The 22,282-nt window shown below is 50.8% G+C and overlaps 8 protein-coding genes across 8 annotated transcripts; 4 read left to right on the plus strand and 4 right to left on the minus strand.

The window, feature by feature from the left end:
* Positions 1–155: 155 nt before the first annotated feature.
* On the plus strand, positions 156–4,291 carry SCP_1501440 (Paired amphipathic helix protein; the record flags this gene model as incomplete). The annotated part of the gene is made up of 10 exons (XM_027764250.1): positions 156–412; positions 466–1,207; positions 1,258–1,725; positions 1,785–3,020; positions 3,072–3,323; positions 3,374–3,427; positions 3,479–3,637; positions 3,703–3,816; positions 3,870–3,928; positions 3,982–4,291. The coding sequence occupies 10 exons, from the start codon at positions 156–158 to the stop codon at positions 4,289–4,291; spliced, it is 3,651 nt and encodes a 1,216-aa protein (XP_027620051.1).
* Positions 4,292–4,688: 397 nt separating this feature from the next.
* SCP_1501450 (hypothetical protein) lies at positions 4,689–5,109 on the minus strand (the record flags this gene model as incomplete). The annotated part of the gene is made up of 2 exons (XM_027764251.1): positions 4,689–5,039; positions 5,104–5,109. The coding sequence occupies 2 exons, from the start codon at positions 5,107–5,109 to the stop codon at positions 4,689–4,691; spliced, it is 357 nt and encodes a 118-aa protein (XP_027620052.1).
* A 332-nt stretch (positions 5,110–5,441) lies between these two features.
* Positions 5,442–5,854, minus strand: SCP_1501460 (hypothetical protein; the record flags this gene model as incomplete). The annotated part of the gene is made up of 2 exons (XM_027764252.1): positions 5,442–5,795; positions 5,849–5,854. The coding sequence occupies 2 exons, from the start codon at positions 5,852–5,854 to the stop codon at positions 5,442–5,444; spliced, it is 360 nt and encodes a 119-aa protein (XP_027620053.1).
* A 142-nt stretch (positions 5,855–5,996) lies between these two features.
* On the minus strand, positions 5,997–6,158 carry SCP_1501470 (hypothetical protein; the record flags this gene model as incomplete). The annotated part of the gene is made up of 1 exon (XM_027764253.1): positions 5,997–6,158. The coding sequence occupies one exon, from the start codon at positions 6,156–6,158 to the stop codon at positions 5,997–5,999; it is 162 nt and encodes a 53-aa protein (XP_027620054.1).
* Positions 6,159–6,604: 446 nt separating this feature from the next.
* SCP_1501480 (TPR-like protein) lies at positions 6,605–7,390 on the minus strand (the record flags this gene model as incomplete). Its single annotated transcript, XM_027764254.1, has 3 exons — positions 6,605–6,831; positions 6,889–7,141; positions 7,211–7,390. 3 exons carry the CDS (start codon positions 7,388–7,390, stop codon positions 6,605–6,607), a joined length of 660 nt encoding a protein of 219 aa, XP_027620055.1.
* A 246-nt stretch (positions 7,391–7,636) lies between these two features.
* SCP_1501490 (Valine--tRNA ligase) lies at positions 7,637–11,794 on the plus strand (the record flags this gene model as incomplete). The annotated part of the gene is made up of 20 exons (XM_027764255.1): positions 7,637–7,862; positions 7,913–8,135; positions 8,185–8,349; positions 8,402–8,483; positions 8,538–8,657; positions 8,718–8,832; positions 8,884–8,972; positions 9,023–9,241; positions 9,297–9,400; positions 9,451–9,532; positions 9,582–9,740; positions 9,792–9,962; positions 10,023–10,401; positions 10,470–10,597; positions 10,653–10,808; positions 10,864–11,067; positions 11,117–11,228; positions 11,276–11,454; positions 11,519–11,668; positions 11,720–11,794. 20 exons carry the CDS (start codon positions 7,637–7,639, stop codon positions 11,792–11,794), a joined length of 3,138 nt encoding a protein of 1,045 aa, XP_027620056.1.
* Positions 11,795–12,790: 996 nt separating this feature from the next.
* On the plus strand, positions 12,791–16,870 carry SCP_1501500 (hypothetical protein; the record flags this gene model as incomplete). The annotated part of the gene is made up of 1 exon (XM_027764256.1): positions 12,791–16,870. The coding sequence occupies one exon, from the start codon at positions 12,791–12,793 to the stop codon at positions 16,868–16,870; it is 4,080 nt and encodes a 1,359-aa protein (XP_027620057.1).
* Positions 16,871–21,611: 4,741 nt separating this feature from the next.
* SCP_1501510 (hypothetical protein) lies at positions 21,612–22,013 on the plus strand (the record flags this gene model as incomplete). The annotated part of the gene is made up of 1 exon (XM_027764257.1): positions 21,612–22,013. The coding sequence occupies one exon, from the start codon at positions 21,612–21,614 to the stop codon at positions 22,011–22,013; it is 402 nt and encodes a 133-aa protein (XP_027620058.1).
* Between the last annotated feature and the right edge of the window lie 269 nt (positions 22,014–22,282).

A 22,282-nucleotide genomic window follows, 5' to 3' on the forward strand; every position in this document is an offset into this window, starting at 1 on the left:
AGATGCTGCTACCTATGTAGTAACAGGGAATATTTGTGTTGCATGAAGGAGCATGATCTGCACGAGATCTCATCTTATCTGCAATCATTAGTCAGCAACGCCGCCATTGAGGCAAAGAGTGGTGGCAACGGTGACTGTACTAGAGCCTCACCGTCATGCCGGATCCCGAGGACGTTGTACCAACTGCCCCACATCCTTTGGAGGAGCGCGTTGCGCAGCCTAGACAATCTAACGAGGCCGTAGCGGAATCATTTACGGAAGATCCTGGACACCTGGTAGGCCTACCGCAGGAACGGCCGTTGAATGTTACGGACGCCCTCAGCTATCTTGATTCGGTAAAGATGCAGTTTCAGGAGAGGCCGGACGTATACAACCACTTTTTGGATATCATGAAGGACTTTAAAGGCCAACTGTACGCAATTACCCTTGAGGTTGTTGTCCGCTGACATTATGCTCTCGTTGCAGTATTGATACTCCAGGTGTCATTGAACGCGTCTCAAATTTGTTCCACGGCCACCCAGCTCTGATTCAGGGCTTCAACACATTTCTTCCCGCTGGCTATCGTATCGAATGTACGACCGATACGCAGAATCCTAACTTCATTACTGTCACTACGCCAGCAGGAACCACCACTCAGGCCACGGACGGGACGTTCATGTTCGGCGACAGCGCGACAACGGTCGTAGCTTCGTCCGTCCGCTCTCCCTCCGCTACCCCGGTACCCAGTGTGAACCTCGAGCCCGCGCTGTCGTACGTGCAACGGGTGAAGGCGCGGTACCTCGGCGAGCCGGAGCGGTACAAGAAATTTCTGGAGGTCTTGTCGGACAAGTCGGGAATGCCTGACGACGTGCGTGATCCGAATCGTGAATCCTGGTCGGTAGCAATCCTCTCAGCTAGGTGTGCGCAGGGCGACGTTGTGGCACGTGTCGGCAGACTCTTCTATGATGCCCCCGACCTCATGAAGGACTTCGTCGAGTTTCTTCCGGATAAACACATGCAGGAGATCGAGCTCGCTCGACTGGCTGAGGAGGAGCGCAGAGTTGCCACACCCGTGAGCGAGGCCAAAGTTCCAGCCAAGAGAAAAGCAGAATCGACAAGTTCGACCGTGCCACAGAAGCGAAAGCGGAAACCGGTGGAGAAGGAGAAAGAAAGGGAAAAGGATAAGGATAAAGAGAGCATAGCAATAGCGAAGACGAGCAGCAGCAAGGTGAGTTTTCGTTGCACATCGATGTTTGTGACTGGCTTACGAGTATGAAGGCGAAGAAGGGACGGTCGCAAGTCGAGCCCTCTTCACCTCGCCATGCGGTCATCCCACCGTCACCCCGCCGCTCGCATGTACACTCCCATCACTTTGCACCACCCGTGCCTATACCTCCCCCTGCACCCGAACCATCTGCACCACTCACACCCACCGATTCCGCCCATTTCTTCGATCGCGTCAAGCGCGCGCTAGACAGTCGAGAAACTTACAACGAATTCCTGAAGCTCGTAAATCTCTTCGCGCAAGACATCATCGATATTCCACGGCTTGTACATCAGAGCCGCTCATATCTGGGAGACGGAGAACTAATGGCTCAGTTCAGGGAGATACTCGGCTATGACGAGCAGCAGGAACGCTATGCAGCGGGCGCAGACGTGTACTCGTGGCCGATGACCTCGCTGGACCGGCCTAGTCGAAACCAGCTAAATTTGCGGTACGGCAGCTATCGCAAGCTGCCGGATAGCGTAAGTGCGATAGATCGTCACATGTAACATTTGTTCACAGTTTATATTGCAATTCACAGGAAATCAACGTAAAATGTGCTGGCCGGGACGAGATGTGCAGGTCCGTGTTGAATGACGAGTGGGTTTCCCAGCCGACATTCGCCAGCGAGGATTCAGGTTTCTTGGCCCACAAGAAGAACGTGTATGAAGAGGCGCTACATCGGAGCGAGGAGGAGCGGCATGAGTACGACTTCCACATCGAAGCGATACACCGTACGATCCAGATGCTGGAACCGCTGAACAATAAGATTGCGCAGCTGAGTCCTGACGAGCGCAACAGCTTCAAGCTGAAGCCGAACTTCGGCGGCGCGGGGAAGGCGATCCACCAGCGGGTGGTGAAGAAGATCTACGGGAAGGAGCTCGGCGTGGAGGTATACCAAGCGATGCAGGACGTACCCGCCCTCGCGATCCCCGTCGTTCTGACGCGCTTGAAGCAGAAGCACGAGGAGTGGAAGCGTGCGCAGCGGGAGTGGAACAAGGTCTGGCGCGAGGTCGACGCTCGCAACTACCACAAGTCGCTCGACCACCAGGGCATCACGTTCAAGGCGGCGGACAAGAAGGCGATCACTGCGAGAGCTCTTGTAAACCAGATCGAAGTCGCGCGCGACGAGCAGATGGCGAAGCGTGCGTCGCTCATTGATCCACTTTTTGCCCGCCTGCGGCCCCACCATCAGCTAGAGTTTGTTGTCGACGATATATCCGTCCTGCAGGATGCTGTCAAGCTCACACTCACATTCCTTGACCGCACGCAGGGCCAGATCGCCTTCGGGGACAGGAAGAAAATCGAGACGTTCCTCCGCGCGTTCATCCCGCTATTCTTCGTCCTAGACCCGGTGCTATTTAACGGCTCGCTGGTGCCGCACCAGGAGGCTGCTACTGATAGCGACATGGATTTGGAGAGCACAGCTGACGACGCGGAGTTTGCGGGCAGTTCTAGCGGTTCGCGCTCTGGGAGGAACAGCAGAAAGCCGGCGGGAGGCTCGTCGGGGGATTTGCGGAAGAAGCTGCTGAAGAGCGAGCAGGCGAAATCTAGCAGGCGGACTCGTGCGCAGGATGCTGCGTCCCCATCCGTATCGCGGCGAACATCTCCGGCGATGTCAGAGACGATGCAAGTTGAAGGAGACGACGCCCAGTCTACTACTCCCGCCAACCGAAGAGAAGACTCCTTGCAAATCGATCCGCCTCCTGCGCGGCGAAGAGGGCGCTACATGTTCTACACAAACACGACATTCTATGTTGTTTTGCGTTTGCTGGAGGTGAGGTCGCTTTTAAATGTTTTGCAATATATTGCTGATGGGTTATTTCAGATACTCTACTCCCGTTTGCACCTCTTCAAAACCATCGCCAAGGAGATCGCTGACAGCAGCACCATCACGACAACGCCAAACCCAGTCATGGTCCAGCTGGGCATCCTGAATGATATCGGCAAGCTTGGCGACAAGCGCCAGGAAGCCGTTCACTACTACGACTTTATGCTGGAGTCGTGCGAGAAGCTATTCGACAACGAACTCGAGCTACATGTCTTCGAGGACCAGATGCGGTACATGTTTGGCACCAAGGTCAGTCGACATGTCCACTCACAGTCCAGACGAGATTGACTGGCGTGCAGCATTCGTACAAAATTATTACTGTGGACAAGCTCGTTGGTGCGATCATCAAGCAGGTAAATGCTGTATTCCAGTGACGTGGTGGATTTCTTATGACACTTGTCTAGGTGCAGCTTGTACTGAGCGACATTAAGAGCCAAGAGCTCTTCGATCTCCTGCGGCGCGAGCGAGACATTATATCTCCGACCACGCAGGATCTGCTTAATTGTAGGCACAATACTGAGAAGGTGCTCGGACCGGACGAGAACCTCTTTCGCATAGATTGGGTACACAACTTTCTCGAACTTGCGTAAAACTTTACACCCTCTGATACTCTCTTCGAAACGTCCAGATCCCTGAGAGCAAAACTGTGACCATGCAATTACTGGGCAAGGACGATTCAAGCTTCGACGATGCCGAAGTACTCACCGGGCGCTGGCAAGCTTACGTAGATTCGTTCATATCTGTGCGTGTTATACCGCGCAAGCCTTGTAATTTCTCCGCTAATTATCACGCCAGCCCGAACCCACAGCAGGTGTCCCGACAGTATCCGCGCCAAGACGCTCATTCCTTCGCCGGTTAGTCAACTATGCGCCTTTTCATGAGCAGAGCTCCTACCGTTTATTTATAGATCCAAACTTCCTCCGGCACCGGAAGACGCGCGACCCTACATTGTCGCGCGCGGCGGCCTGGGTATCAAAGTATGCGTGCGCACGTACCGCCTCTTCTTCGATGCGCGCTCGGAGGACATCTTATTCCGCTTCCCGTCGACGCAGGAGAGCGAAGCCTCGCGGGCGAAGTTGGAGGCGGCCACAGTGAGGCGGAAGAAATGGCTAGAAAAGCTTGCGGCTGTGCCGAAGGCTGACGACTCCACTACCGTCGCGGGCGCGGCTGCGACGCAACCCCCGGTGGTAAACGGTATTGCTGGTGGGCCTTCGTGATTTTTAGGGGGTGATATCTTTTTCGCCGCATTTGTTGTTTTGTACTGAGCCCACGTTATGTTATGCTGTGTGTAGTTGTCCTAGTTCTCTCCCTCGCTGTTCTGCATCCTCCGTCTGAGTGCATTTATTGGAACATTTACATCTGATACACGAATCTCAAGGCCATCAATTTGTGCTCTTGAGTCGACTCCAACTTCACTAGGAACTGGCACAAGAGTTGCCCAATCCTGAGGCCAGACGTTCAACGTTCATTATTAGCCTTAGTACTTCCAGTGCATTCGATTATTTAAATAACTTCCCAATTCTCACCATTGAACCGATATCCGTCGAAGTAACATCGTATAATTATCAGTCGCCGAAAGTCATACCGTATGATGACGGTCGTGCGGCCACGCCACTAATCAAGGACATACCACCTCGGATTCTCCTCCGTCTTCAAGAATTTCTTCACCCTCTGGACAAGCTCCTCATCCGCCTTCATTCGCTCGCGGCTGTAGGTATCAGCGAAGACTACCGCCATCGACGACATGCCGTCTACATAGACTCCCTGGAAGCACTTGTTCGGAACATTACAATCTTCCATGAGCCGGTAGCGAAACTGCCAGTATGCATTGACATTCTTCGTGTTTACGTTTGGTATACCAAGTTCTTTGGCGAGTGGGGCGTAAACACTGTAGGGAATGGGATATGCATAACCCCGGGGGTATCTACGCTTCCGTGAGCGAGCGACTGGTTGCACCGGAATTTCCTGGTTAGGCTGTACATTAGAAAAACTGCATGATTTCTAGAGCACACAGTAGATGTCTACTTACTGACATATAGGTCGTGATGTTGGTTGGCCTAAGCACTGACACAATAGTTGAGGCCTGCCAGAGCGCTCAAGTGGCGCTCTGCTCCAGCGCTTACATAGTACACTTATCCAACCTCGCCACACGTTCGGAACGCTCGTAAGTTCAACAGTGCTTTATTACCGAGCCCTCCATCGACTAAATCGCAAGTGTGGTGCTGAGCTGGGTACACTAATTAAGGCTGAGACCTGACCGGGTGACCAAGCCTGATCAGTGACTGCAATGCTCTCTTCATAAATTGCCATGTCGAAAATCATCCATTTGTTCCTACATCATGCGCGTGCACTGGCAAGCGTCACTCACTAATCCGACAGGAAATACCATTTCGGATCCTCCTCCGTCTTCAGGAATTTCTTCACCCTCTGGACAAGCTCCTCGTCCACCTTCATCCGCTCGCGGGTGTAATTGTCAGCAAAGACTACCGCCATACTCGTGCTGCCTTCCAGGCCGATGCCCTGGAAGCATTTGTTCGGAACATCGCAAGCGTTCATGAGCTTGAAGCGAAACTGCCAGTAGGCGTTGAGATTTGTTAGAGTCACACCCGTGATACCGAGCTCTTCGGCGAGTGGAGCGTAAACGCTGTAGTTGATGGGATATGCATATCCTCGCGGAAATTGGCGCTTCCGTGGACGGGCGACAGTTTGTACAGAGGCTTCCTACGGGTCAGTCAGAGAATTGGCATACCTCGACAGGGAGTACCCAGGCTCACCGACATGGTTCGCTATTGCAGTACCAGTTAGGTGGCGGTCGTCTCTTAACTCTCAAGAAAGTGCGCGAAAAATGATCCTCCGCTAATCAAGTTACGTCATAGAGCGGTTTGTTGTACATGTACAGTACTAGTAAGTACACTGGCATGCCTACTGAGCAAGATAATACCACTTCGGATCCTCTTCCATCTTCACCGCCTTCTTCACCCTCTGCACAAGATCCTCGTCCGGCTTCATCCACTCGCGTGAACAGTTGCCGGCGAAGACCACCCCATTGTCAGGTCGGCTTTCGTACTGAGTTTCTGGAAGCATTCATTGGGGACACCCCAAGTCCTCACGAGATAGAAGCGAAACTGAAGTAAACGTTGAGACCATTTGGGAGCATCACGTCCGGAAAATCAAACTCCTTGGCTAGCGGGGCGAGGATGGCCCAGCTGAAAGCATATGCGTATCCGCGGGGATGTCTATGCTTCCGTGAACGACTCGGACGAGCGACAGACCCGGTGGGCGGCGCAGCCGTTTCCTGATACTCAGTATCGTGGAATCAGGCTTGGAATTGTATAATACGATACGTAGACGCGCACCGACATGTTCGTCGACGCGTCAACGCGTTGATGGTTGTGGTGGTTAATAAGCGAGTCTTAAAGTCACATCAAACTTGAACCCACTGGTGTGCCCACACGGCACGGGAATACTGACGCGAATGTTACGGAGAACGGAAGGAAGAACAACAGGCAAAATGTTGACTACAAATCATACTATATACGCATTTGCCAACCAGGCGGTTGGCACTCCTTATACATCTTTGCAGCCAGCTCTCGAAGGTCCTCGTCTGAAACACCGGAAAGAGGTCTGTCGACGCCCTTGTTCTCGGCAAGCCACTCTTGAAGCTCCTCATCTGACTTCGTGCGTAGGAATTGAATAAGGGCGAGCTCATCCGCAAGGGCCTTGTTGCTAGACTCCATACGTAGAGCGTCGCTGAGATCTAGTACGGTATTCAAATGTCATCCACAGCGCACGAAGAGGTAGAGATGTGCTTTACCACGTTCAGCTTCAGCCAGGCGGCCAAGGAAACGGCGGGCCTGCCCGCGACGATACAAAGCTTTGGCCGACGGTTTCCGCTGCCATGCCATGTTAGCATCGTCCTCAGCGCAGGCATACGCGTTCAGCTTCAAACAGACGGCCGCGCGGTTGAGCCAGTACGCGGCGTCGTGCCAGTGGCAGCTTACGTCGATCACCCCCGTGTAGCACAGGTATGCCCGCCGGAAGTCCCCTGCACGGAATGCTTGGTTTCCCTGTCGGTATCAAGGTAGAAAGAATGTAGGCATACGTTCACGCTTTGCAAACTTCAAGATACCACTTGCCTGTTCTTTGACCCTGTCGTCGGTCTCCGTCCATTCAGCCCGTTCACGCATCATTCGCTCTTGGAACGTCTCTCCGCGAGCTTCAGCATCCATCGCGTCATGCTGCACCATGTCGAGGAGGCGCTGCAGACCTTCAGGATTGTCCATGATATCCTTTAGACCTGAAAGATTCGGCATCATTTTGGCTAGGAAGTATCGTTGACCTGACGAATAGCTGTATGTTGTCGGAGACTCGGGAAGTTGATGCGCGACAATATTATTTAGCGCCTGCTCAAATATCGCAAGCGCCGCCGCACTCAGTGCCCATCAAGATCAAGTACTAGTGACTCCGAGTCTTTCTGACTCTGAGTGACTCGATGGATCAACTAAATCAAACAGATCCCAGGGCCCAGGATCTCTGGAGCTTGTTCCAAACGACTGCCCAACATGTCCGACGGTGCAGCTGCAGCTTCGGAGGTCCCGCTTCTACATGGCGCTCAGACGAAGAGTGCCGCCAAGAAAGAGGTAAAGCGACGAGAAAAATTAGCCAAGTTAGCTGCAAAATCCTCCAATGCAACCACACCCACTGTTGGCGCCTCGAAAACCCCGGCTGAAAAGAGCACTAAAGAAGAAGAGGTGTTTGTGATTACTACTCCGAAAGGCGAAAAGAAAGGTGCGATACGAGTTTTCGATGTAGAAATTATTTCTTAACCGTCTCTGTAGACTTTTCGCAACCGATGGCTAGTGGATACAATCCCGTAGCCGTCGAGTCAGCTTGGTACGATTGGTGGGAGGCTCAAGGATTCTTCCATCCCAGGTTGACATCGCAGGGAGAACCTGTGTCAAAGGAAGTCTTCGTCATTCCTTGTCCGCCTCCAAACGTTACGGGAAGTCTTCATATCGGTCACGCGTTGACCACTGCAATTCAGGATAGCTTGATTCGATGGTGAGTCACTATATATATACGGACAAAATTGCGTCAATTGTTCTTGCAGGAATCGCATGCTTGGGAAGACCACCCTTTTTGTTCCGGGATTTGATCACGCTGGTATATCTACCCAATCCGTGGTAGAGAATCGTCTGTACAGAGCTTCAGGCAAAACCCGGCATGACCTCGGCCGTGAAAAGTTTCTAGAGACTGTTATGGATTGGAAGAACGAGTATGTATTTAGCTAACCTCTGGTACATATCGGTGATTTTTGTCCCTTTGAGCTATCAATCTCGCATCACCAACCAGCTACGGCGTCTTGGCGGTAGTTACGACTGGACACGTACGGCGTTCACCATGGACAAGGTATGTCTATCGAATCTAAGCTACAAGACTGATCATCGTAATGTTATCCACTAGAATTTATCTGAAGCCGTGGTGGAGACTTTCTGTCGTCTGCATGAAGATGGTATCATCTATCGAGCCAACCGCCTTGTAAATTGGTGTGTCAAAATGAACACCACTCTTTCGAACCTAGAGGTACCGATTATCTTCTTTCGCTTAGACTAGCGGTCACACATTCTGTTTTTGAATTATCAGGTGGAGACAGTGACTATCCCGGGAAGAACACTGCTTAACGTTCCCGGATATGATTCTACGGAGAAGTTCGAGTTTGGGGTCATGGTATCGTTTGCCTACTTGATCGAGGATTCGGGTACGTATTCCGCTGTTTGGACTACTTCTGTCTGCTTAAAAATGTTCCTAGATGATAAAATCATTGTTGCCACGACTCGGCCTGAAACCATGGTCGGTGATACTGCCATTGCCGTGCACCCCGATGACCCACGTTATATGGTGCGGAAATTCCTAGCTTTCTGCAAATCTTGCACTCACGCTGACCGTAGAAATATCACGGGAAATTCGTGGTGCACCCGTTCCTGAACCGTCGTCTTCCTATTGTGACCGACATGCACGTTGATATGGAGAAGGGTACTGGTGCGGTCAAGATTACACCTGCCCACGATGAAAATGACTATGGGATCGGAAAACGCCATAACCTAGAGTTCATCAACATTCTCAACGATGACGGGACTTTCAACGAGAATGCAGGGGAACGCTTCAAGGTACAACTTGAGTTTTGAAGCCCAGAACTTCGTGGTCCTGACGGTATGATGACAGGGTATGAAACGGTATCATGCTCGGGTAGCGGTTGTTCAAGCGTTGAAGGATACCGGTCTCTATGTTGAAACGAAGGATAACCCAATGGAAATCAGGATCTGCAGGTACCTAGACATATTGTCTTCAGTGTCGCAGGGTTTGAACTCTCTTCTAGCAAGTCTGGTGATGTCATTGAGCCTATTCTGAAGCCTCAATGGTATGTGAAATGCACTCCATTGGCTCAAGAAGCTATCAAGGTTACCTTTACGTGCTGTTGAGTAGCGATGGTTCCTGATCTTCCTACAGCGTACGAAAGCTGGCGAGCTTCGCATCATGCCGCAACAATCCGAGAATGAATGGTATAGATGGCTGGAGGGTATTCAAGACTGGTGCATTTCTCGTCAGTTGTGGTGGGGACACCGGTGCCCAGCTTACTTCGTGCGAATAGAGGGTAGAAATCAGGATGTACGTTTCTCGTCGTGCTTCGTTGTCTCCCCGCTGATGTTCATCAATCAGACGAGTGACGACGACTGGTGGGTCGTAGGAAGGACTAGACATGAGGCAATGGAACGTGCGCAAGTTCTAGCGAACGGTGACCAATTCACCCTTGAGCAAGACGAAGATGTTCTTGATACTTGGTTCTCCTCTGGTCTCTGGCCGTTCTCTATTATGGGCTGGCCTGAGAATGTGAGCGGTTGGTGTCTACTTTTTCTTTCTTTTCTCTAATGCGCACGTGCTGCTGTATAGACACCGGATTTGCAAATATTCTATCCGTCTACAGTCCTGGAAACTGGTTGGGACATTCTTTTCTTCTGGGTAGCACGCATGGTCATGCTTGGTATCAAACTGACTGGAAGAGTTCCATTTCGAGAAGTTTACTGCCATGCTATGATTCGTGACGCCGAAGGCCGAAAAATGAGCAAATCCAAAGGGAACGTCATCGACCCTATCGATGTCATGGAAGGTATAACCCTCGAAGAGCTCCGCGCAAAGCTTCTGGGGGGGAACTTAGACGAGAAGGAAATCAAGAAAGCCCGAGAAGGCCAGAAGAAGTCTTTTCCAAAGGGTATTCCGCAGTGCGGAGCAGACGCACTGCGATTCGCGCTATGCGCTTATTCTGGAGGAGGTTTGGAAATATTTGCATGCAATACATAAGCAATACATTGTACTCATGACTGACTTTTTTCGGTAAAGGTCGTGACATCAATCTGGAAGTGCTTCGTGTGGAGGGTTACCGCAAGTTCTGTAACAAGATATTCAACGCTACAAAGTTCGCTATGCTGAAACTCAACGGGGAGTTCATACCCTGGCCTCAGGCCACGGTTCGTCTATACACCGTCTCGTCATGCACTCATCTGCTGATGACACTGTGCGTAGCCTAGCGGGCGAGAAAGTCTCGTGGAACGGTGGATTCTTCATAAGTTGAATGTTGCTGCCGCCGAGATCAACACGCACCTTGCAGACCGAAACTTCATGTCGGCCACTAGCTCTGCTTACAAATTCTGGCTAAATGAACTATGTGATGTATACATTGTGAGTGCTTCGTACTCAATATATTTTATATAGGCCTTACGTTTATGCGTTACAGGAAGCGATGAAACCTATGAGTGACGAGATCGCTCCCAGCGATGTCCGCGAGTCGGTCCAGCAGACCCTATATACCTGTCTCGATTACGGACTGAGATTACTACATCCGTTCATGCCGTACATAACGGAAGAGCTATGGCAGCGTTTACCCCGCAGACTTAATGATCCTACACCATCCATCATGGTGGCCTCATATCCGATAGCAGTACGTGCGAGTACTGCTTCAATCACTAACTCGTCTGATGGTATGCCAGGATTCAAACTTCGCATTTGATGATGCAAGTCAGCAATTCGACCTGGTATTCACAGCTGTCACGAGTGGACGCTCTTTGGCTGCGTCGTACAACTTACAAAGTGACATTCAGTGTACGTATCATGACTTCCGGTGTTATAATGCCTAACGATTCCTCTAGTATATCTTCACATTCAATCGCGAGAGGAGGCGGAAGTATTCGAATCTCAGCTTCCCACTTTACGCACTCTCATTAAAGGCTGCAAAAGCGTACAGGTCGTGCACTCTTCTAAGGAGATCCCAGCTGGATGTGGTGGTCAAGTCCTAACTCCCACCGTCGCCATCCATATTCTCGTGCTGGTCAGAGCTTGGTTGACTTGAAGCAGTACATTCTGGCTGACTATCGTTGTCCTCAACTGCTTAGGGCCTTGTCGATCTTCGAGCTGAAATCGCTAAATGTGATAACAAGCTAGTCCTCGCTCGCGTAAACATGCAGAAGATCGCCAAAGTTGAATTACAGCCAAACTACCAATGTAGTGTACCTGCCAATGTACTTTTAGCTAACACAGAAAAGGTGCGATCTACTTCCTTTCCCTGGCTCCGTTATTGTTAAAATTCGCGACAGAAAAAAACATTGGAGGTCGAGATATCGACTCTGGAATTGTCAAAAGATATGTTTAGTAAACTCCTCCCGAACTGACCAATATTTCCATCGATGTCATGTAAGAGGAGAGCTAGAGGTTGGATCGCTTTGCGAGTCGACCCTTCTTCGCAGACTGCCACTGGAGGAGGCTGGATCGGTAGATTTATCAATTGTGATCTCTTCCGAAAATATGTGCCTGGTTGATGTTCTCTCAACGTAAACAGTGAGTAGTATCAATCCGAATTGCTGCAAGTGCACGTAAGATAGGAGATGAATACTGTTTATTTACACAACACGCATAGCCAAGTATTTCTCAGGGAAATACCCTGAGAAAATTCATAAAGTAAAGCAGGAGAAAATTTTTTGAAGAAACCATAATGAATTTTCATGGAAAATACTGTGATTGTCCAATCAGCAGCTGAGAATCACAGTTTTTCCTGGAGAAATACTTTATTCTTTTTCCACAGTTTTTCTGTGTGCTTTACTTTAACCCTTTCTGGAGGGTTTTCTGCAAAAAATACTGGGCCATGCTTCTTGTGTTATGACACCAACACCAACACCACAAAGATCAACTGATTGCATAGTTCAGGGGAATCCTGTCCAATCTAATGAGACCCATCTGCCATCCCTCGGGCTGGCACTGCTCATACATATCTGCAGCACACTTTTGAATGTCCTCCTTGAAAATATCGGGAAGAGGTCTGTCGATACCCTTTGTTGGAAAGTAGCGCCCAAATTTCTGGAGCTCCAGAAATTGGGGAGCGCCCAAGGGCAGACAAGCCGAGGGCATGATTACAAAGAAAGACAAAGAAGGAAATTTGCTTATATAAAGTGGAGCGTCTAGAACTGTATATATACAGAAATCTATTTTAGGACGCGTAATCACGCGCCCCGACGCATCTTGACCCGCCATCACTACCTTCCTATTTAGGAACTAAGGCGCGATTTCTAACAGGTTATGAGCCCCGGCTCTAGCCAATAAATACTTGGATAACAACAGCCCCTATTGTGGCTACAAAAATTGTTACCCCCTTACTAGTACGAGAACAAATAATGTCGACCAGCGCTGATAATACGAGCAATAGCAATGCTTACCGGATCCCGCTTCTGAAGGAAGACAATTGGCTCCCGTGGAAGTGCCGCGTCGAAGCCATCCTTAATGATAAGGGTCTCCAGGAGTATGTGACCGGAAAGACACCGAAGCCGCAGCCGAGTAATGACCTGGCCAATAGGGCAGCGAGAGAGGCGGAGATCAGCACCTGGGGAGAGAAGGACCTCAAGGCCCAGAATGTAATTGTGCTATCGCTGGGAGATTCCCAGATGGTGCACATCGCTGGAGCCAAGACAGCACGGGCCATGTGGGAGCAGCTTCGCACAGTCAAGGAACAGCGTGGACAGCATGGAATTCTCGCGCTGTGCCGGCGTTTTTACCGGATGCAAGCCAAGGAAGAAGATAATATCTCCAGTCACATTACACAGCTACGACAGATCCAGGAACAACTCCACCTAATGGGGAAGGTTGTTTCTGACGAGGATTTCCGGCTCATTCTGGCTACCTCATTACCGGAGAGCTGGGACTCTTTCCTCAGCTCTTACTTTGGTGCCGTGGGCGGCAATGTTGGCGCCGAAGATGCTGACAACGTGTGCCCTCAGCTTACATCACAAGAATTGATTGCCATCATTCTTGATGAAAATAGGCGAAGGCACGAGCGTGGCGAGCACGGTCAATCCTCGGACCAAGCCATGGTTGCCAAAGGAAAGAAGCGCCCCTTTGGGGAATACAAAAAATGTTCGATCTGCGGAAAGCCAGAACATCTTGGTAATGAGTGTCGGCACCGCGACAAGGTCAAATGTATGAATTGCGGAAAATTCGGGCATAAGGCCACAGATTGTTGGGCTAAAGGCGGCGGTAAAGCCGGACAGGGCCCGCCGATGAAACGGCAAAAGACGGAACGTGCTTATGAAGCGCGCGAGGTCGAATCGAAAGAGGATGAGGCAAAAATAGCCTACGATAATGATAGCAACACCGTATCTCTCGGATCTGATGGCGAAATCGCTTCTTTCTATGAGTGGTTTGCCGACTCCGGGACAACTTCGCACATTACAAATTGTCGTGAAGTCTTCGCGACCTATCAGGCGCTCGAAGATCACGCGATCACGGGCATCGGATCACAACCAACGCAGGCATTGGGCCGCAGTACGGTTGATGTCGAAAGTGAAGTAGGAGACCGGAAAGTGAAATTCTGTCTCCACGGTGTACTGTATGTGCCGACAGCACCCAATAGCCTCCTCTCCATCACGCGTTTGGACGATGCGGGAGGAAGAGTACTTATGGGTAATAGTCGCGCAATACTAATAGATAAAAATAAACACACTCTTGCTATAGGCAAGAAAAATGGACGACTATATTCATTGAAATTGCGTCCAATAGTTCCGCAACCTGCGCGAACCTATACTGCTAAGGAATACGGCCCGCATACCTGGGAAAAGTGGCACAAGATCTATGGCCATATCGGGAAACCAGCGCTTATGCGATTATATCGCGAAGGGCTTGTTGATGGCCTAGAAATCTCGCCAAGCCCAGATGAAATTAATTGCGAGGCGTGCATCCAAGCAAAGGCGACGCGGAAGCCATTTCCCAAAGAGACGGACGAATGCAGCAAGGTACCCGGAGAATTAACACACACAGATGTGTGGGGACCTGCGCAGACAGCCGCTCTACAAGGGTGGAAATATTTTATTACATTTACCGATGATTACAGTCGTCGAAGTACAGTACTATTTATGAGGCATAAAGATGAAGTAACAGAAAAGGTAAAGAATTATATTACCTATATCGAGCGCAAGTTTGGAAATAAACCCTTGCAACTCAGGCTCGACAACGGTCGAGAATATATGAACACCGAATTAATTAACTGGTGTCAAATGAAAGGGATCGAGATGGGTCCGACTGCGCCGTACTCACCATCCCAGAACGGAGTCTCTGAGAGATTGAATCGCACACTGCTTGGACTAGCGTGCACAATGATCTATGCGAGAGATCTACCTCGTTATCTTTGGGCTGAAGCGATTGCTCATGCAGTCTATATTAAAAATAGATCGCCTACCCAGGCGTTAAATGGGGCAACTCCCGAAGAAAAATGGAATGGGACGAAACCAAATATCTCGTACCTACAAGAATTCGGTTCCCCCGTATGGGTCCTCACGGAAGACGCAACACTATCAAAGCTAGCGCCCCGTGCCAACAAGTATATTTTTGTTGGATACATGGACGGACCCAAAGCCATCAAATATTATGATGCGCACACGCGCCAGATTAAAATCTCGTGTAATTTCCAATTTTCTTCGAATTCCCCGGACCATTTGCCTGGCAACGCACCTCACGTGCCACAAGAGCAAATAGGATCCGATGTACCTATCCTCACAGCACAGCGTGAGGGGGAGCAAAATATATTTCTGGGCACTTTACCTAGCAATGCGTCAGACGTGCCGCATGCGGAAAGGAGACCCGAAGTCCCAAACCTCACAACGACCGCAGACGTGCAGCGCGAGGGGGAGTTAGGAACTTCCGCGCCACAGTCACCTGCCAAAAATCCGCGAAAGCGCAGACAGGATGATGATCCTGATCAACGCGAGGAAAGCGGGATGGACGCACCAAGCCAGCCCAGACGAACCAGAAGAAAGACAGTTCGGCATGATTACCGTCTAATGCATGACCCAGAGGCAGATGAAGATCTGGATAATGATCCAGATAAATCAAATGCCGAATTAGTCTATATTGCGATGAGCGCCCACGGAAATGCAGATGCGGACGAGCCAAAGACGCTCAGTGATGCCAAGAGATCACTCGAGTGGCCCAAATGGGAACAGGCAGTCCAGACAGAACTCAATCAACTACAGGGTATGAAGACTTGGGAGTTAGTGGAACCTCCCAAAGATCGAAAACCCGTAGGAAATAAATGGGTTCTAGTTAAGAAAACAAACAAAGAGGGTGAAATAATCAAATACAAAGCCCGCCTGGTTGCGAAGGGATATTCTCAAATCCCAGGCATGGACTATACCGAGACGTTCGCGCCCGTAGTCCGCCTCGAAACCATTCGAGCTATCCTTGGGCTAGCCGCAATCTTAGATTGGGAGATCGGACAGATGGATGTGAAAGGCGCCTATCTTAATGGAACTCTCAAAGAAGAAGTGTATATGCGGCAACCCGAAGGATACAGCGATGGAACATACCGCGTATGTAAATTAAAGAAAACCCTCTACGGGCTAAAGCAGTCTGGCCGAGAATGGAATATCGTGCTGAACTGCAAGTTACTAGACGCGGGATTCAAGCGCCTATTCTCGGATCCATGTGCGTACATTTGGATCAAAGGTGATAAGATAGAAATCGTCACCGTTTGGGTAGACGACCTATTAATATTCACCAATGATTGCGCACTGATGGACCAATTGAAGAGGGAACTCCGAAATATGTTCGAAGTTACCGACCTTGGCGAACCCCAAAAAATTGTGGGGATAGAAATTGAGAGAGACCGTTCAAAGCGGACAATCAAAATCTCTCAGACAAAATATATTGAGTCTATCCTACACAAGAATGGGCTTACGAATGCCAACACGGTCGGGATGCCTCTTGATCCAAATACAGTGCTTGAAAAAGAAGAACCCGAAACTGATGATGAATGCGACCGAGACAACGGATATGCATCGCTCATCGGATCACTGATGTACGCGGCAATTGCCACGAGACCAGACATTGCTCACGCCGTGCAACGGCTTAGCTCATTTACTGCCAATCCCGGAATGGCTCATTGGACTGCTGCTAAACGTGTCCTCCGCTATCTATCCGGAATGCGAGAACTTGGAATAATCTACGGGCCAATTGCAGATGTCAAGCCCGAAGATCAATCCATATTTGTGGGCTACTCAGATGCAGACTATGCGAACGATATCCGAGATCACAAATCAATCTCGGGATATATATTTAAATTAGGAAATGGCACGATCACGTGGAGCTCAAAGAAGCAAACCACGGTCGCATCATCCACCACGGAAGCCGAATACATGGCATCCGCCGAAGCGGCAAAAGAAGCTGTGTGGCTCCGAACACTATTCAAAGAAATAGGTTTCGAGTAACAAGATCCTACAATTTTATTCGAGGATAATACAGCGGCGATCTCAATCGCACGTGATCCCCAATTCCACGCGAAATCAAAACATTTTGATGTAAAGCATCATTATGTGCACGAAAAATTGAGGGATAAATATATTGATATCCACTACTGTTCCACGGAGGACATGATAGCGGATATCCTAACAAAGTCACTCCCTAAGCCGAGGCACGAGAAGCTCACAAAGAAGCTCGGAATGCCCATCGGCTTGAGGGGGAGTGTTAGAAAGTAGCGCCCAAATTTCTGGAGCTCCAGAAATTGGGGAGCGCCCAAGGGCAGACAAGCCGAGGGCATGATTACAAAGAAAGACAAAGAAGGAAATTTGCTTATATAAAGTGGAGCATCTAGAGCTGTATATGTACAGAAATCTATTTTAGGATGCATAATCACGTGCCCCGACGCATCTTGACCCGCCATCACTACCTTCCTATTTGGGAACTAAGGCACGATTTCTAACACCCTTGTTCTGAGCAAGCCACTCTTGAAGATTCTCATCCGACCCCATGAGCAGGGATTGTGTAATGGTAAGCTCATCCTGAAGACCCTTAAGCTTGTTGCCAGGTTCTATACCTAGAGCATCCTTGAGATCTAACGCCGCATCCAAAGGTGTCATCCACAATGCACGCAGAAGTAGAGAGGAGCCTTACTGCATTCAGCTTCAGCCAGGCGACCAAGGAATCGGCGAGCCTTTCCGAGTCGAAACAAGGCCTCTGCTGACTGTTTCCGAGTCCGGATATATGCCACTTTAGCATCTGCCTCAGCATGGGCATAGGCTCCCAACTGAGTTCCATGCAGACCGCAGCGTGGCTGAGCCAGTATTGGGCATCGTGCCAGATCCGGCTGCTGTCTATCACCGTGGTGTAGTACAAGTATGCGTCCTGGTACTTGCCCTCACGGAATGCCTGGTCTCCCTGTCCATATCATCTGGGTAAGTATAGTATCCTTGCTTTGCCCCCTTCGAGATGCCACTTTCCTTTGCTTTGACTCTCTCATCGCTTACCTCCCATGAGCATCGTTCGTCGACCTCTTGCGTCCTTTTCCATTGTTCAAAGGCCTGGAGATTTATCAAGTCTTCTAATTCCATGTCTGGCATTGTCTTGGTCTCAATGGTTTGACCAGCACAGGAAGCATTACCACTTTTATCCATTGGAAATAACCTGGCAAAAAGCATGGAAATCAATAATATATTTTCAGAGGAACCTCAAGAAAAAAGTGAGAAAAGAACAAAACATTCTCACGGTTTTTTCCCTTGGAAATAAGTTGCCTACCATATCAGGCAGCTGGACACACTGGATGCAATTTCCAATAAGTTGAGGAGACTATGCAAAAGTTATTTGAAAGATAGAGTGAATAAATTTAGTGTAAGTTGCACTGCTGAGGAGAGACTTATCTGAAAGTTATTCTAGAAATGGGAAACTTATTATGAAGTTATTTCTACTTTGGGATAGGTTTCAAGTAACTTTCAGATAAGTTTCTTGTAAGCCATGCCACTTACACTAAACTCATTTACTTTATCTTCCAAATAACATTCACGTACTCCCGCCAACTTACTGGAAATTGCATCCAGTGACATGACAGGAGGACATGCCAAAACCCGGACAAAATTACCATATTTGGCGACCAACTTATTTCCAGTGGAAAAACTGCGGAAATGCTTTGTTCTTTTACGTTTTTTCCTCATGTTTTTCCCACAGTATAACTTTGTTGATTTCCACGCATTTTTCCAAGTTATTTCCTCGGGAAAAAAGGAGTTATGCGTCCTGTGCAGTGTTGACCTGAGCGGGCACGGACGTTTGGATTTACTGACTGTACTTATATACAGATGGAGTATCAAAGCATAGGATCCTCCTGCAGAATGCTCAACCGAAACGCTACTCCCGCTGTCAAGGAGATGCCATTGTTCTGTTGCTAGGAACCTTAGTTGCCCATAGCGTCGCTTGAGAACAATTGCGATTCGAGTATAACATTTTAAAACTGAGGACAAAACTGTGATGCGGTTCGTACAGTGGCTCACGTGATGGCGGCGTGGAAGACGCCACCGCACCACGATGGGACTCGTTTTACCCTCTACACTATACACAGCACAGAATGAAGACAGAACCGATAGAACAGACGACGGTCAGACACACACACACCTAACAGCTTGTTTAAACGTTGTAGCGTCAGTGAAAAACAGTGCTTCCACATGTCGTTCGACACGGCTTGTGTGTGTCTTTTCTCTGACCGTTCTGACTGTGAAGTTCCCCTTTCGATAAGCCCTGATGCCTGAAAGCCGGATGTGAACGCGTAAAAGGTGTGCTAGATGTGCCAGGCAAGCATGTCAACTTTGATTTACTGCTGAACTCGGAGATTAATTCAGTAAGTCAGCCCATCGGAGAAGAAGCCTCTGAAAGGTGTGGAGCTCCGTCCCTTCTTGTTATTTCTCTTCCCGTCTTCCTCGCCTTCGACCGAACCACTTGGCGTCTGGCTATACGCAGCGCCTTGTGCTGTCATTCAGACGTCCCGTCGCCCGCCCTGTGGTCCGGATAGTTTCTGGTTCATCCATATTCTGATACTGAAAACTGCATGCGTCACTGTTGAGCTCATCTAGGTATGCTTTTCCTCACTTGGTATGCGCTGCTTACGATTTTTAGTCTCCTCGCAGTCTTTCATGCGCAGGTCGTCCTTCTCATGAAGTCATGGATTCATGACGCTAAGGAAGACATCTCCGTGCGAAGAGTTTGTAATCGATGGTGATCCATGTTGTAAGCATCGCACATCTTTCACGTTCATCACTGATTCACTTTTCTCAGGATGATTGACATGAAGGACGTACGAGGTAATTCCCCCACACCAGCTCGTTTCGTGGAGGTTTACTGCTCTTCTAGTGAATCTATCTGATCTCTTTGCCCTCAAGGAGTAATATTTGCCCGTCTTGAACGTAAGTAAAGCACCCGCTGCCAGACGTTCTCCCTTTCTGTCCTTCCAGAACGTAGGCATCGGGTACCTGTGTTTTGCTTGTGTCGCTGACACGGTAACTGCAAACACGGGCCATGCTGAGTTGGCCCTCAACTCCGACGCGTGTGTGCGGTGCTTCCAGATCTCCCTACCCCGCATTGCATCAATCAGTTCGCCTAGTGCCCCTACCCACTGGGCTGCAGCAGCCTTTCACGTTTCCCTTGCTCAGCCCCATCTTGACGCCACCAGCCTGAAGCTCCCACGTCGCTCTGCGTTCTTATCGCGGTCCATCGCTCGCGCGCCTCCAGCTGCGCAGGTATCAGATAGGACGATCCATTAACGCCATTGGACCGTGCCCGCACTCTCGCGGGCCCGAACTGGCAGACCGTTAGTTCTGGCACTTTTTTCTCCCGTCTCTGTTGGCCCCGCGCGGACGCTGCTAGACTGCCGCCTGTATTTGCCTCCGCCGTGCACGGGCCAAGGACTGCGGCCTGATCGTTCGCTGAGTTGGATCACGTTAACGAGGGGGGCGTTGCCAAGTTCGTTCCGACTCCGATCGGCGAATGGTATCAACTATTCCCCCGGCTAGGTCGTCTAGCGCCTCGGCACGGCAGGCGCCTTGTTTATTTCCCCACACTGATCGCGGCGACTAGACCACCCCCCACATCATATCGACAACTTCGCGAAGCACCCTGTTTGTGTAGTGCGCGGACGCACAGTCGCACCCACAGACCTGGTTCGTGCGTGGGCCCTCCGCGGGCGATGGACCCAGTGCGAGAGTGTGCTTAGAGGGGTGCTCCACTGCGAGAGTGCAGCACTCGTAAGCCGTCGACGAAGCCGGGTGCGGCGATGCTGCAGAACTGAGCAGCCTGTACCCTCTCCCATCGCACTTCCTCTTCCTCGGGCTCCACCACCAGATCTGTCGCTCGCTCTCGCGCTGTGCCTGGAGGATGCTCGCAGACAGACCGATGAGTCGAGGAGCGGAACGCGGGCCCGTGTGCTCGTGTGCTAACTTTGCGACCCAGCTCCACCTACGGAGGTTATCGCGCGAACGTGTAATTGTGCCAACAAAAGCCAAGACCTCAAATTCGCAATCCCGAGAAATCGCCGCGCCGTCGACGTCGACGAGGCTCTGCGTCCGTACCTTCCGCGGCCTTCCTGCCTTCCTGATTTCTCTCTCCCCCTGTCTATCTGGCTTCGCACTTCCCCCTCTATCTGAGCTTGCTGTCCCTCGCTGGTTGGGCCGACTGCGTGTTCTGTCATGCCCTGTCGCTCATTGGCCTGGTGCACGCCGTAATGGCGATGTCATTGCGCGCCTCGCCGTTCTTCTCAGAGTGGTCTGTGGCCCTGCTGTCTGGTTTCCTGCCCGTCTGCTGCGTGTGCTGGGTATTGCACCTTGATGCTTGAACCCTGAGCTGCGCGCGTCGACTGTCTGCCTGCCTGCCTGCCTTGCGGTGCTATCTCGATACGTCCGCCGGTCTATCGCCGTCTGTCTGTCTGTTTCACTCGCTCCGCCCAGGAGACAAGTGCCCGCCCACCTGCGAAGTCGAAGCCCAGGACGCGTCTTCATCGTCCTCCGTCCTTCTGTGCGTCCGTTAGCATCATACAGAACGCCGGATACGCTCTGCCGGTCGCACGTCGTACATCTCTGCCCAAGCACAGCTCGCCCACTCACCCACCTACGAGTGCGAAGCCGAAGCCGAAGTCGAAGACGCGATCCCCCCGTTCGTCCGCGTCCGTCATCAACGTACAGCACGCACGCACTCCGGATGCGAGGGGCGAGGGCGAGGGCGAAGGCGAAGACGAAGACGAAGACGGGGGGACGCGAAGAAGGCCGCGCTTCTGCCGCGAGCCACTGCCCGGCGCTCGACGTGGGAGGCGATGTGCTTAGGGGCGGGGCGAGGCGTGCCTCGTGTGTACTCGTCCGTGTCCCGAGCTCTCTACCGCCGCCCCCGCCCGCACGATCGAACGCCGCAGCCCGTTACATACTTCAGTCCGTTGGCGTTACGCATCGTCTTGAGCGCGCCTGCAACTCACCCGCGTCCGAGCGCAAGTTCCAAGAGAGCGAGAGTGACCTCGCGCGATTGTGCATCCGTTATCTTATTCAGTATCGTATCGCCCTCAGCTGGGCGAGTGGGTGGGTGGGACAAGTACATGGCGGTCTCGTGTAATTGAGTCAGCGGTAGATGAAGGGAACGTAATAGATGGGATGAACGCACACAACCCAGTCGAGTCGGGTCGGCCGTGGCCAGTGTCCTCCACATAGCTCCCATCCTCATGTGTATGATCGCAAACACTTCTGGTCGCACAGTTCATTCTGTCGGGAGGACGCTTGAGCCGGTGCATGAATCGGCCGTGTCGAAGAATTCGAATGCCCGTGGCTTGGGTCCGAGCGCAACACCCAAAGCGAGAGCCGCGCCGCACGAAGGGAAGGAAGGGT

This window comes from Sparassis crispa (assembly GCF_003851025.1).
Source record: "Sparassis crispa DNA, contig_000014F, whole genome shotgun sequence".
NCBI classification, from domain to species: domain Eukaryota; kingdom Fungi; phylum Basidiomycota; class Agaricomycetes; order Polyporales; family Sparassidaceae; genus Sparassis; species Sparassis crispa.